General features: G+C 41.6%; 1 protein-coding gene across 1 annotated transcript in view; it reads right to left on the bottom strand.

Annotated features, from left to right (window-relative positions):
• The window catches only part of arid2 (AT-rich interactive domain 2), a 38,422-nt gene that overhangs the window by 7,802 nt on the left and 14,608 nt on the right, over positions 1 to 16,012 (bottom strand). Inside the window, 8 exon segments of the mRNA XM_030719747.1 lie at positions 27 to 96; positions 2,321 to 2,485; positions 2,926 to 3,135; positions 3,284 to 3,380; positions 5,879 to 6,129; positions 6,562 to 6,631; positions 8,617 to 8,684; positions 9,235 to 9,453. Of these exon segments, the coding sequence (XP_030575607.1) occupies positions 27 to 96; positions 2,321 to 2,485; positions 2,926 to 3,135; positions 3,284 to 3,380; positions 5,879 to 6,129; positions 6,562 to 6,631; positions 8,617 to 8,684; positions 9,235 to 9,453 (1,150 nt within the window).

Genomic DNA, 16,012 nt, shown 5'->3' with positions numbered 1-16,012 from the left:
CCTGAATATGAATAAATGAATCTTACCACTGCAGTGTAAACTTCTCCCCATCCAGTTCAACAATGCTAGGCGGTGGCTGAACTGGAACTCTTGTTACTGAGGAGAGAAAATGGAAAACATTTACATTATAAATAAATTAAATGCTACAAAACTGCACTGCAAAGCATAAAGAAAGTGTCTACTGATTCAATTAACTTCAAAGATGTAGTGCTACTCAGGCTAGCCACTAGATGGCAGCAAACTGATAACATGGCATTAGCAGCCCTGCAGAGCATACTGACAGCTCAGGAATGACACTTCCAAGGTTAGAAGGGTTTTCATTCACTCTCTCTCTCACACACACACACACACACACACGCACACGCGCGCGCGCACACACACACACACACACACGGTTCTTGAGGAGTGCACAGAGCTGTTTTTACTTGTGCTGCCTTTTTCTGACAATTAGCATGTGGCTAAAGATGCTTAAAAACTCAATCCTGCATTTATTTATAATCAGTGATGTAGCCAATAGATGAAATGTTTAGTTTACTTAAAGCTTTTTTTCCTGCTTCAGTGCAATTGAAATGGTTCACCATACACAAAAAAGCAATCCTCAACTGTCTGATTGTTAATCAGATCTGAAGCTCCAAAGCACCTATGTATTGTTGAGCTTCACAACAACTATTTTCAAGTAGCCATACCCTTCCTAAACAACTTACTTACATATTGAAATAAAAGCCTGTAAATTTTCAGCCGTCGGTACAGTGAGGGACATAGCACTGACATTACGCAGCTCAGTAACAGGTGAATGTGTACACATGTGTGTGACTTCTGTTGGTTTCCTGCTGGGTTCATGGTGGTGAACCTGCTCTCCAATATTATAATATATATATATATATATATATATATATATATATATATATATATATATATATATATATATATATATATAATATATATATATATATATATATGGTGCATTATCTACACAGCTTGCTACACTCTTTTTGCATAAAAACAACCCCTTCCATCATAACCCCTTAGCTTCGGTGAGCAAAGTCAGATTACGAAATGTATTTTAAAATGATACACAAGTATATCAATTTGTATGCAGCTACATTGTATTGTTAAAGTTTGATACAGTCTTAAAATAGAATCATTTCATGAAGATTTTGGTAAAGAAACAACAACCAGGTGGACCAACTGTTCTTCAGTAAGCATGGTCTTCACTGCTAAGTCAGTCTTTTTAAGAGCAGTCTTTAGAAGAACTCCACTTGAGCCTCGTCTTGACTGTGTGAATGTACATGTGGCTATGGCTGTTGTTGCCTGCAGCACATGACGTCTCGCTAATTTGTCATTTCTGACTTGCAGAAACTGTGGAGAATGCAGAAAGATGTCACAGACACTGAAATAAGAAAATGAGTAGAGCTGTACAGACAGGACAAAATACCTATTGCCAAGCTGTACAACTCGACAAGAGCAGCTGTGGCTAAAAAGGCAGAGCGGGCATGCACCAATCAGAAAGTCAGTGGTTCAATCCCTGATTCCTCCAGGGTGCATGCTGTACTAAGTGTCCTTGGGAAAGATACTGAACCCCTAATTGCCCCAGCTGCACCCATCAGAGTAGAAAAGCGCTGTACAAGTACTTTTCCATTTACCATAACAATCAAAATAAAGCCAACTAAGAAATAGGTTAATTGTTCTGAGATGTGCATATTGTTTAGAAAACAAAGAAGAAAATGTGGAAAGACCTCACGAGCAGGGCAGAGAAACTCTTCTTTAAAAAGAACAAAAAAAAAACCCATCAAAGAGGCTGGTGTCTTCTCTCTAAAACACTGCTATACACAAATGTAATTATTGATGTTTGTGGAGGTCTGGAAGACCTCTCACAGCTCTTCATTAAGTTGAAACAGATACCTCCTGATAGAAAACTTCTCCATCAGCTCCTTATTGTTGTGTGTGTTCAGTGGACCTCTGCCTTTCTGGCCCTCCCATCTGAAAGTCTGCTTGTTGTTTGAAAATTGTTACAAAGTATACAGTAATTGCCTGTATTTCTCTCCTTTATACCTGGTTATAGAATGAAGAAGTCTTGATGGTGCAACTGGCATAAATACTTAGTTGGACCTAGAATACCAATGTGTGACTGGCAGCCAAAGATCAGGTGAACTATAGCAGCTCCAGATCAGCAACTTTACCACTTCAATCAGTTTATCTGTGTGTGAGCATTCAAAGTACTATTCAAATAAAAGCAAAACAAGATATTTTTAAATGTCCCACTCACAGCCTTGTGTGGCTCTATAAATGTGCCAGAAATTCCACTTAAACAGGCACTCACCTGGCGCCGGAGCTCCCTGCACAGCTGCAGGTACCTGCTCGACCAGCTGTGGTCGAACCTCAGCTGCCTGGTCGGCGTTCGCCTGATGCTCGATCAATCGCACCGCTGTTAGAGCGTCAGGTCCAAACGTATGAAGGTCTACAGATACTAACCGAACTAACAGGTCTGAGCAGGGAAAAGGAAGAACATAAAAAAGTGAGGTCAGCAAACAGCAGCCTGGCCCACGCACACACAATCACACTTCAGCTACAACAGTGTTTTGGAGCAGCAACAAAATTTAAAACAGATTCTTGAAGACTTTAAAGCTGGAGGGGAAAGCCCTGAAGCTACAGTCTGTAGCTTATTTCAGACAGTTAAACAACACAGGGGCTGCACTAAAGCCCAGTAAAATAATAAATCAGGATTGTTTTGAACTGTGGCTCATGCAAAGCTACTCTGGAACAAATTATTCTTTTGGCTGCTGTAGATCATGTACTTAGCATCTTTTTCTGGTACATATCCTCCACACCCAAGAATAACAATTTGGAGCTGGAAGTGAGTCTTCTTTAATGGAAAGGCTAGTGTGACAAAAACTTAAAAAGCACGAGATAATGGTGGGTTCACACCTATGCTGTGGTCAACGAAGGCGATCTTGCTGCACGGAATCTCCCCGAGCTGTGCCAGCAGGTATAGCACCTCCAAGGAGGCCATGAGGAGCATGAGGTCGGGCAGGGTGAGGAGCATCATTACCTCCCTGTACGAGTCCTGGTCCACGTACTCACAGATTAGCACACCGTTGTCCTCCACTTTGCTGAGGTTACCCAAGATCTCCATGGCTAAAAAAGAAGAAGAAAAAAAAAACACACACACACACACACACACTTATTTAACGTCAGATTCTTCGTACAGGATTCTATACACATTTCTTTAAAATACTTTGCTACTTGAATTGCTGCTGTTAGCAAAGAGATCCTGAACACCCACCTCTCATTTTGAGAAACCTGTCCCTGGACATCAAGCATTTAGTGATGGTGTGAAAGATCAGATGCGTTGTCCGAAAGTCAACGGGATCCAGCTGGAGCTACAAGAAGTCAGACAAGATTTATATAACGATCCCACCATCCAGCAAGTCAGCTGGCAAGACCTGCAACATTCATGAAAAACGTTTTACAGAGTGGACATGCTGCCTCGCCTCAGCGCTGAGATGATAGGAGGAAACAGGCCAGACATAAACTTAAAATATTAGCTACACTGAATATAAGGAAGTTCTCTAAAATGTTCACATTTACATGAGTGCAATATCATATTGAAACCCAGTCAGTCATTCAATTAATGACACCAAAGGCTCAGCTGATTCTGTGAGGGACTGCATGCTCAGTTTCCAATAAACTGACATGCTTTTCATACCAATAACTGTTCTAGTTAAATGCAAACAGGCTTCTGTAGTGCATTCACTGCGGCCACCGCTCCATTCTCACCATTCTTCACTTCTAAATATTTTTGCATGTTGGGTCTTGAGTTCGACTTCAGTATTTGTCTAGAACTGATAGAAAAATATGAGAATTCACCCCGGTCTAATAAATATGTAAATGTTATTCTAAAAGGCAGACAGTGTGGAAATGTTGCCGATGCACCATCTGCTGTCATCTCTCCTGGAAACCTACAGCTACAGCTGATACCCGCGTCTCCCAAATGAACCTAGTAGGTATGGCCACATAAGTGATGATACCACTGCAGTCACTGTTACTTTCCTATAAAGTCTAGAAGCTAGCAGGGGTTTTAAGTGGACCGATTCCGCTTTTCATTCATTTCTGTCATTTATACACTCACTGGACACTTTATTAGGTATACCTTGCTAGTATTTGCTTCTGAACTGCCTAAACTCTTTGTGGCACAGATTCAACAAGGTGCTGGAAATGCTCCTCCTAAAGTTTGATACATTTAGCAACAATATTCAGGTAGGCTGTGATGTTTAAATGCTCAAAGTGCGTCAAGAAAATATCTCCCACACCAGCAGTGGTTCAGGCTGCATTCAGGATTCATGCTGTTTACAGCACATTGTGACCCTGCCATCTGAATGTCACAGCAGAAGTCGAGTCGCAATGTTTTTCCAATATTCTACTGTCCAATTCTGGTCTGAATAGCAGCCACAGTTTCCTGTTCTTGGCTGACTGGAGCGGCACTCAGTATGGTCTTCTGCTGGTGTGGCCCATCTGCTTCAAGGTTCAACATGTTGTGCATTCAGAGATGCTCTTCTGGATACCCGGGTTGTAGCAAGTTGTTATTTGAGTTACTGTTGCCATCCTATCAATTCAAAGCAGTCTGACCATTCTCCTCTGGCACCCAGAGAACTGCTGCTCACTGGATATTTTCTCCTTTTCAGACTATTTTCTGTAAACTCCTGAGATGGTTGTGTGGGAAAATCTCATTAGATCAGCAGTTTCTGAAATATTCAACAACCACGCCATGTTCAAAATCATTTAAATCATCTTTCTTCTCCATTCTGATGCTCAGTTTGAACTTCAGCCAAATGCACTGAGCTGCTGCCATGTCATTGGCATGTGATTAATGAGCATGTGAACATGTGTACCTGACATAGTGGCCAGTGAGATTATACTGCTACAGTGGTGGATGCTCATATTAAATAAGTTTCAAATAATAAGGTTATAAGTAATCCCTATAAGCCAAGAGCTCAGCCTTCAGGCTGCTATAAATGCTCAGTGCTAAACCCCTCACACCTTTTTCTACTCTCGGCTCTGTATACTGTCAAATACAGCTTATATGGTCACCTCGGGTGAACGGCACCTCCAACCTGCGGTTCAAACCTCCAGAAAAAGGCATGCTTAAAGGGAGGGGCAATGGAGCTACAACAGCTCGTTTCAGACAGAGGACGAACAAAGGAGCACCAAGTGTAAGATAAATAGGATGATTTTCAACTGTCAATCATGCAAAGCTTCTCCTGCAAGGCCCAACACTAAAAATATGTAAGCTGGAAATGATTGCAAACTTTAAATATTTAGTTAACTAATGGTGTAAGAAACAATTTCTCCTCAGGTACACCCATAAAGCTTTCATTTCTCGCGTGCCACACCAGCATTTTAAAAGATAGAAACTGCAGATTGAACTAGAGTCTATATATTTTTGCTGCCATGTTTTGGTTTTAGAAAGGCAAAAATAATCCACCACCCACACAACTCAAATATAGAGCAGTGCTTTTACTACAGCCCAACATGTGTCACTTCAATGAGGCGAAACCCACAGCTCGACAGATCCGCTGGCCACAGATGCAGTTGTTATGACTGGACCATCGTTGTAGAGGGGCGGGGGTTACTGCACTGAAGGACGCCCCTCACATTAATATCAACTGAATTAGCTGTTCTCAAGCCTCACTGAAGTATTTTGGGTAAGAAATGACAGTTCAGTGTAACAGTGACCCACATTTAAAAGCAAATTTCCCTCATTAGTGTTCAGTTTAAATACTTTACTGAACTGACCCAAATCCCTAACATGAGATTTGGAAAAGGGTACCTCCATGTGAAGCTACTTTTAGCAAAACCAGTAACCCCGAGCCAGACCTACCTCGGCAGCCACGTTGCCCAAAGTGTCAAGTCCGAGCTGTCGGAGTGAGATGAGGTTACAGTGGGCACAGAGCAAAAGGAAGCGCAGGCACGTTCGGTTGGCCGCCAGCAGCTTGACGTTGGCCTCCTCAAAAGAGAGGTTACGCAGGATGACGGCAATCTGCAGCACCCGCTGGGCCTCCATGTCGCCGATGCCCGGGGTCCGCGGAGGGTGGAAGAGGCTCTGCCAGCGCTCCGCGCACGACGTACCATCTGCGGAGAGAGCGGGAACGATTTAGAGCGCCGTGCCAGGCGAGGGTGTGAGCACATATTGTAAGACTGGGATCGAGTGCTCGAAGAAGACATTAGCAGACATCTGTGTTTGTAACATGCAGTGCATTCCTTTGTGCAGCATTACCTTTTCTTTATCCCTGCATCCTCCTCTTCAATTACTGTTATTTATTTATTTGTGCAAAGAGAAAGTTAAATGCTAAAAGGATGCAAGGTTGGGACCAACAAGAAATGGCAGGTCCATTTGGTTTTACTCTTGGGTACAAAAGAACAACTGAAAAGGCGGTCACCGTAAACACAATCTGCAATCTTGAGCGTTACAGCACTTCATGTGTCAATACATGCAGTGAGGGGAGCATACACATGTGTACACTTTTATTGCTTTCTGTTGCTTTTAGCACCATAAGCATTTACCTTGTGCTGGGTTGCTCTTGTCCCAGATCAGCTCCCTGACTTCAGCGTCCTCCACCACCTCTTTCCAGAACTGTGAAAGAACAGAAGCTGTCAGCTGTGCATTCGAAAGGATGCTAATAATTCAGCTGGATCCAAATTCAGCAGCAATAGGTTTTTGGTTGTGTGAGTCGTCCATCCTAGAACAGCTCTAATCTGCAGTTACCACAGTGTGATCATAAAGTAGAAACTACAAACTAAGCTTGCAGTCAGGTTAGGGTGTGAATATCAGTTTCACTTACTGTAAGGCAACAACTTTAATTTATCACCTGTAAGCACTCTGACAGCCAGCAGAGGGTGACTTCTGTGGTTGCAAACAGAAGTCTGATTGTATAAAAATTTATGAGAAAAATGACCAAACTGCTCCCATGATTTACACTCAGTAATCATTTTCTCTATCATCTTCAGTCCCACTTTGAGTTAAACAGACGAGTTAGCTGTATGGGGAGGCTGTATCCAGTGAAATCCACCCCTTTGTGGGGTAACTGTTATTTTAATCCTCACTTTTGATAGCCACAATTAAAGTCAAGGTTAAAAGCACCCTGCTAACCAAGCTACCTAGCACTAGAATTAGCCAATCAATTAAAATTCATCATCCAAATATGATCAAATCCATAGACCAGCATGCAGATGGACAAACAGCCAAACCTGAAGATTCAACAGCAATCAAATGAGTCACTTGCTGCACCACGTGTCCATTTTCTTTATGCAGATAAACAGCATTTTTTGTCTTTTTAGACTCTTCTTGAACCTTCATTTCCAATAATAAAACCTGACCACTGCCAAACTTGGGTGTGTTCTGCCAGTAGCTGGTCAGTGTAGCCATGAGCTGCTCGCCTCACACAGAGGTGAGGAGTAGGCTGTAAAAGTCTGAGAAGCTTTTTCAAACGTATTGTGTTCAGACGCAGCCAAGGCTGGTTTCTGAACAGAGAACAGACGAGAGAGAGAGACGTGGCACTGACCAGACATTTACAGGAGGATTCTGTGAAGGGCAGTGAAGCTGTAATTTTACTGTAGTGAATACAGAGTTGGAGTCAAGGTTGTGAGGAAAACTGCTTTTTAAATCTTAGTTTGGCAGAACCTCACCAAATTTATTACACAGTTCTATTCAAGAGTCTTAAGCCACCCCCTAGGAAAATGGCTACAGTGATATATTGAAATGTGCAAAACAGTATATTAGACAAAAAAAACATGAAGCTGTTGCCAATCAGATGGTTTCCAGATAGTGTTCTATGGTGGATCAAAATCTGACTATTTTTCTGCATTCATAATTCCATCAATTTGAGAAGATCCTCAGCACCACTGGCTGTAATGAGCCCCAAACCATCACAGAGCCTGCACCCTGTTTCACAGATGGTTACAGACACTCACTATTGTAGTGCTCTCCTGACCTCCTCCGTACATATTGATGACAGTTTGAACCAAAACTTTCAAATTTGGATTCATCACTCACAGATCTGTGGCTGCTGAATGTCAGTCCAGTTCTTGTGTAATTTTGTGTAATGTAATTTTTGAGGGTGACCTGAGGCCCTTTGCTGTGTGTCTTTCCCCACTTTCCGTCTACCCACACTGAACTATCGAATAAAGGCAGATACACTGTGATTTCGAGGTCAGCTTTCCTTTGGTTGGTATGGATCAGATCAAAGCCTTCTGACTGGATACAAAACATCTTTGACCTGACTGTGACCTCATGACTCGAAGCCAAAATAACACCCTCATGACTGAGGTGAAAGTAAATCCTATGGTGCATTATTTGTCAGTAATGACTTGACTTTTATGCACGAATCTTAAATCAACTGAGATCAAAGTCGTTTGACCTCCATTCTGTCTTAAAGATGCCTCAGAGAAATCTTTTTGTCAGGATTAACTGCTGGATTTCTGCCAATCTTCACACTGTACATGCTCCGTGGGCTTCTCAGTAAAAGCAGCACACATTTAGCAGAGAAGGGCCAGAAAACAGAGTTTTTGTCAAAAAAAAAAAAAAAAAAATTATATATATATAAATAAAAAATACTTTACCCTGACAAAGTCTCGGGAGGTTTTCTCCTTCCAGTCCGTCCCAAACACCCCAGAGAAGCTGCCTAGCGCTACAAAGACACAGAGGGATGTTAGAGGGAGCACCAAAGCTTAGCATGGTATCATTTCTCTCTTCCCTTATTCTTCAATTCCCCTTTGACAAATTATATTTAGGAGGTGCCAAGAAGAGAGAACCTTTGATCCTAGAATAAAGAGGTGAGAGAGGGGAGACAGCAAATTGGGAAAATATTGGAGTTTCAAGCCCACAGAATAATTGCTCTTCTGTAGGGAAGCGCAATTAAAATGAAAACACGGTTTTTCCAAACAAAGTTAGGATACAACCATAATACAGCAGATAACTGAACTTTACAGTTACACTAAGGAGATCTCCAACACTAATAAAAGTAGTGATCTGAATGCCTTTATATAATGTTTCAGCTTGCATCAACTGAAAACTTACATGATCAAAAAAAATTACTGTAACTTGACAGAAATATATTGTTATGCAACCTAAATTACCAAGACATCACCACAGTTCAAAAAAAAAGAAAAAACATCTAAAATGTTATATGCTGCTATTCAGCGTGTGAACAGCCCAGTCTGAGTGATGCTGGAACGTACAGTCATCGAAGACGCCGGCGTGTGCCAGAAGCAACGTGACCAGTTTGGGGTCCTTGTCCAGCTGCATGGCGTGCTTGCTCTCGTTGGAAAGCAGCGTGCAAACGTTAACTGCAAAGTCCACTTCATTGGGTAGGCCCGAAAGGAGAGACAGCACCAGTTTGTTGTAGTCACACGGCGGAACAAAGTCCGTAGACAGCCCATAGCTTTGGCGGAGATAGTCTGAGGGGAAAACAACAAGTGAAAAGGTATTAAATAAATGTCAAATACCTGCTTATCTGGAAAAGGTACAGGAAAAAAAAAAAAAGGCTCCCAAAACAGAGTGGCATTTAAATGCCCAACACAGACATTGTCAGTGTCTTTAAGCTGCCATCTCTCTGGTGCAAAGTCTGTGTGCCAATATGAGAGCAGAGCAGGTGAATTCAGTTAATGAGTGTTTGTCCTGTGTCCCGCCAGCTGCACCGTCTTCACACTCTACCTCAGGTAGGCCTGCCATCTAAACTGTTTCCTGTAGTGAGAATGCGGCTGGCTGCACAGCGGTGAAGTGGTGAGCGCAGTTGCCTCACAGCACGAAGGTTCCTGAGTCGAACCTCCTGGTTCTGTGTGGGTTCTCTCTCACAGTCCAAAGACATGCATGTTAAATGGTGACTGTCCATCAGTCCGGCTTGGGACCCTGACTTTGATAAGCAGTTAAGATGATTGATGGATGGATGGAGAACGTGGCTGACATACTCCTCCGGTGTGCCACATTTTACCAAAGGACGGCTATGCTATGACATTTTTCAGAGTTTAAGTATGAGACAGCTTTGGATTTAGCTGCTACACTGTAAAAGGTATGAGCTGTAATTGGCTGTTAGTGGAAATAAATACCTGTCATGTGTGACATAAAAGAAGAAGCAAAGATGGTCAAGATGGGATGTCATGACATGAGCTGTGACTGGTGACAACTGTGAAACAAGCCAGCGAGTATGAATGACATTTATCGGTCTCCTGGGGACTGGAAGCATGATGCTACACTCTGGGCACCCTAAGACTTGCAACCAATTAAGTTTGGTAAAAAGACAGAAGATTATATTTACAACGATGGCCAGTGGCTGACGAATGGAACAAAAAAAAAAAAAAAAAAAAAATCTATCCACAAAATGCCCAACATACAATGTCTCAAAACAGAGGACAAAAGTGTCGCTTAGCATTCAAAGCCAAGAAAAGCAGTGTAACAGTGTGGTCTGCCTGCCAGAGCTTGAGTAAACACAAGTGGCTTGCGTGTATATAATGTTGTTGAAGTGAAATATAAGCAACTGTCATTCCATTCGACCATAAAAGCATCTGGAGGAGAGAGAAAAATGAACCAGTTTTTGAAGTAATCACAGCAACATGTAAATTTGAGCAGAGAGAAGAGGAAGGCCTTCAGTTCATCCCTCAGAGGACTACATGTGCCTGCACACATTTCCTTTAACCAAGTTTTAAGCAAACCAGACTGGGTATTAACCTGCTCAGACAATTAGTTTGATGTGCTGCGTCTTGTCTGATGAACATGGATGTTCTTTAACTTTTAATTGCATCTGAATGTGACTCAGTCAACCTCAATGATGAGGTTTTATAATTAAAAGGCTTCTAATCCCAACTCCTAACTGTGTGGGAAAACAGTTGTGTTTGGAATATCGTTACTGAGAGGCTCTCCAGTGTGAAGGTGCAATCATTTTGCCAGCAAAGACCTGACATTCCTCCCTGTGCTATTGCTGGATTTTCTGCTATCCATCATTTTGTGTGCATAGGTGTCATTTTCCTCCATACAGTGGGTATTTCACTTTGGTGCAGGATCTTTGTAGACTGCTGCCTCTGGAAACCAATCATAACTGAGAGGAGAGTCCTGCTGAGTGAATTTGATTTCCATGCTGAAAAGGTTTGTGAAGCCAAATGTAATTCAGCTGAGTTGCCATTAAAGCAGCTACGGCTCCATTCACAAGCTGCCTGGCTGCGCTTGTCCTCCAGCACCTGCAGCGAGTTGGTTCCTGAACAGAGGTGCAGAGAACCGACAGACGACATCCCGTCTGACAGACGTGGCTTTATGAGCAGGATGAATTAACAGTTGTCGCAGGCCTCAGAGACAACGAGGTAAACCCAAGCTCAGTGAGAGATTTCCAGAGAAGCTGTCAAATAATTACCTCTGACTGACGGAGCTAGCTGGGCCATTTGTAGCGCTATTTCAACTGTCCCTCTACAATATAGTTACATTTAAATTCAGGGCCTGGGGTACAAATGGACTTCATTTCTGAAAGATCTACCAGAGCTAGAGCAAGAAAGAGAAAAAAAAAACAAAAAAAACAAATATATATATATATATATATATATATATATAAAATCAGCCAGTATCAGCTCAATGCAGGCACATTGGTGTTAGTGTATGTCTCTGTGAATAGAAGAATAACAAAATTGCAGTTTGCAAATCCCAAATTAAATGTAAGGTCATTCAGAAATCTTTCTGCCATAATTTATCCATCAAATTTATTTATCCATCAAATATCTAAAGGATCTGCATCAAGACTGCTCATGATCACACTAAATGGTGGGCAACATCTGATCGTAGCTCCAGCTTCATTAATTGTCTCCAGGACCGCATGTGGCAATGACAACGCTAGGGCTTCAAGGCTTTTCATGGTAACTGACAAGAATCTATCAATATATCAGCCACACATTGTAAAGCAGCCAATATCAGCCTTGTTAACTAATAAGAAGGCAGTGGCTAATTTGTATCTGTTGTGGTAAATCAGTGATAAAGATTTTAAACATTGTAATTTACATTCAAATCAGAATGATAATGCTTTAAAAGATAGTTAACACAAAAAACTCCAATCATAAGATAAAGAAATGCACATACTGTATCAATTTGTTCATCACCACTGTGTTACAACTCTTAAATAATATAGCCAAGATGAGGATGCCAAGCTTACAAGTTACAACTATGCTAGCAAGCTGTCAAAGGTCGAGGGTCTGGGTACAGTCTTATCAGACAACAGCTTCAAATTTTGCAAAGATGATTCCCAAAATGTTGAGGGCCGGACATCAAATCAATGAGTTTGGTGAATAGTAGCAAAATATAACATTCATGCATTTATTATTTCTAGGCTTGAATATTGTAAGTCATTATCAGCCTATTCTATTGGGAGACGACACCCTCCCTACTTTTAAGCTTAGACTCAAAACGTTTTTGCTTTTTCATAAAGTTTATACTAATCAAATTCTGAAAATGTTGGAACACTTAACACAATGTAAATAAAAAAAACAGAATGCAATGATGAGAAAATCTCAAACCCAAATTTTATTCATAATAGAAAACAGAAAACATGTTTAAACTGAGATGTTTTATTATTTGACGAAAAACATGAGCTCATATTGAATTCTAAGGCAGCATCATGTCCGGGGGGGGGGGGCACTGGAAAAGTCAGTGGTACTAAAAAAAAAAAAAACAGCTGGAGGAACATTTTGCAACTTATTAGGTTAATTGACAACAGGTCAGTAATATGAGTGGGAATAAAAAGGGCATCTTAGAGAGGCACAGTTCTAACTAAATGTTAATCAACTTACCGTATTTTCCGGAGTATAAGTCGCACTTTTTTTCATAGTTTGGCTGGGGGTGCGACCTATACTCCGGAGCAACTTATATGTGAAATTTATAACACATGAACCAAAATACTCCAGCCACTTGACATCTCCGTGAACTGCAGCTTTAAGGCAGTCTTGCGTAACCTGTGGGCGCAGTGGATGATGGATGGAGAGCACAGCTTAACGGCAACTGGGAGAATGCGCCACCCAACTTTCCTGGAAGTCATTGGATGGATCAAGAAAACATGGGCTTCAGTGACAACCAAACCATCCTGTTGGGATTCAGAAAGGCTGGAATAATTGGAACTGCAGCTGATGACGAGTCTGACGAAAGCGACACAGAAGAGGAAGCGGCGCTTCGTCTACGTACGGAGTGTACGGAGTTGTTTAGAAGTGACACCGAGGATGAAGAATTCAATGGATTGATGGTTTGGTTAACTTGTTAGTATGTTCTTTATGCTATGGTTATCTGAATAACTGTTAATGTTACGTTAACATACCGAACACGTGTTCATTGTGCGTCATGTAGCTGAATGTGCTACGTTAGCATAACGTAGGCGTAACCGTGTTCGCCCTCTTCTTTAATCCATTATTATTTTAAATTGCCTTTCAAGATGGAATTTCTGCTCTGAGTCTCGGATTCTATCAAACACCCCCCCCCCTCAAAAAAAAAGTGCGACTTATAGTCCAGTGCGACTTATATATGTTTTTTTTTCTTTATTATGCATTTTTTGGCTGGTGCGACCTATACTCCGGAGCGACTTATAGTCCGAAAAATACGGTAAGCTATGTATTATAGACAAAACTGCTAAGAAATTAAGCAAAGAACTGAAGTCATTGTTAGCTGCAGCTCTAGCTCTGTGTGCTGCTGGAAGCTGGGGTAAATGTACAGTCACTGTTTGGAGCTTTAATGCTGAAAACACACAGAGTGAACCACAAGTCTAAAAGGTGTGGGCGCTGAAAATAATACAAGGAGCCGCTGTAAACCTACCAAGAACTGTTACACTTTGTCACCACGAGCTCTCCTATTATACAGATTACAGCTGATTTAAAATTAATGGTTTCAACCAAGGGCATGCGAGTCCATGTGAGTGTTACAAGCAAAGAATTAGTGAATCATCGCTGCTCAATACAACCTAATACTTACAATCACATGCTTTAGAAAAAGAGCAGGAATACAAGCGTTGTGCAACAAGCATTATGGAGGAATAATTGTGTTCTTTGGCTAGTGAATGGAGGGGAAATAAAACCTTACAAGCAAGTTCACCAGCATTTGTCGTGTTTTTCCACACCATGGTCATGTTTTGGAGTCAATTAGCTCAGCAGGCAGCGAGGAAAGAGCCTGCGACTGAAAGCCTGGACACTCTAATCCAAAGTGAGGTGAAGGGAAAACCAACAAGTGCTTCCTTCTTCCCTTCATCAATAACTGTTGTCAGGACAGTCAATTACCTCTGAGAGCAGCCCAGCGGTCAACTCTACAACGCTGTGAGGCTAATGGACATCTCACACTGTGTGTGTGAGCGCCGTCTGACAAAACAGACAAGAGGCCGGCCTTGGCCACATGCACAGACACATTCTGCAGGAAATATATTGTAGTTCTTCAGGGGTTGCTTTTTATGAAGTAACTGCATGTCTGGCTTTGAAAAATAATTAGTCAACGCTTAGGTGCGTGTAAGCGACTTCCAAGAAAATAAAAAAGAGGTACAGACAATTACTGCACGCTTCATAGTCTTAGTTCAAACACAGCAGCACTTAGCAAGGTGAAAACTGAATTAAATGAGTCACTGTGTAACAAAAGGGATTAAATGAGAAGTACAAAAAGCAGAGTTGTGAATTGGATCAACAGCAGGAAGCTCAGCTGTCCCACGGGTCTTTTACTTCAGTTATTTTGAGACAATGAGAGGGAGAGACCCCTGATCACCCCCGTCTTCTTTCTCTAAACATTCAAATAAATGCTACTGTGGAAGAGGGACGTTCAGTAGTCTGTTATAATTCAACGGCATAGTCAAAGGATTATGAATAACAATCACCATGGAGATAAAGTGCCAAAGAGACTAGGAAAACAAACAGCCAAGGACTTATTAAGAAAACATCACAAACTCGATAAAATAAAGAAGCCGTACAAAAACAGGTAACAAAAGACCATTTCTGAACCTCTCATTTGGAACTTGAAGCTGTCGTCTGTAAGGCTTTGAGATCTATGGACAGGATCAAGCTGAGGGCAGCGTAACATTCACTGAAAAACAACTGACATTTCAGGCAATATACATGTTATCACTTAACTCTCTGGAAGAAAGCTAAGCCCTAACTCATAATCCCCCTTTTTGTGCCAACAAAACAAAAGTTCATGTTTTTCAAAACAAAGCTTACCCTGCTTAGAGGAAGAAGATGTTTTAGCCAGAGGATTGTTAGAAAATTATTCATAATTAGGGTTTTATTTGTCCAAGAAAAATTTTTGTTTTTTTAAGAAAATGCAGATTTCTGTTAAAATAAGCCAACCATGTCTCACTGGTTTCTCTACAAGTCAAACCAATCATGCTGATGTTGACAGTCAAACTGCAAAGAATCATTGCAAGATGGAAAAATTAATACTTCAGTGTCTCCGAGCTCTTCATCACACCATCTTTCAGCATTTAGCCGGCACTAAATTGATGTGATGTCACAGATAAACACATACCACTGATATTGATATATGTCATCTGGGTTGCACATAGCAGTCAACAAGGCAGATACTGAATACCTGAAGAAGTAGCTGAAAGATATCAAAATATGTCTCAAGAGCAACCTGGCAGGCAAGCCAGTCTGTTCTCTCAGTTGGCCAAAAAAGCAAAATAAGTCAGCAAATACACTCTGGCATCCATGAGAATACAGAGGCAGCCCGGTCTATGTGTGGGAAATACTGGGCTAACACCAACATCAGGGTTTTTCCTGGCACAGGATGGGCCTTCAGTGGGTGACTACACACAGCATTAAACACACGCAACAGAGGGCGTTTGCAATCCTGTAATATACTACAGCTAAAACCACCAGGAGAGCCTGACTGAGAGGGTTTCCTGAGGAATATTCAGACCACAGAGTATAAAGTCTTGATTATACTCCGTTGCAGACACAGACAGCTGGAGACCCAACAGCTGAGCAGTCACTCCTGTTCTGCTTCTCTGAAGTCTGCTGCCCGGGT

This window comes from Archocentrus centrarchus, chromosome 23 (genome assembly GCF_007364275.1).
Source record: "Archocentrus centrarchus isolate MPI-CPG fArcCen1 chromosome 23, fArcCen1, whole genome shotgun sequence".
In the NCBI taxonomy this organism is placed as follows: Eukaryota; Metazoa; Chordata; class Actinopteri; order Cichliformes; family Cichlidae; genus Archocentrus; species Archocentrus centrarchus.
The sequence above is the reverse complement of the archived record's forward strand: the minus strand, read 5'-3'. Positions and strand labels throughout refer to the sequence as shown.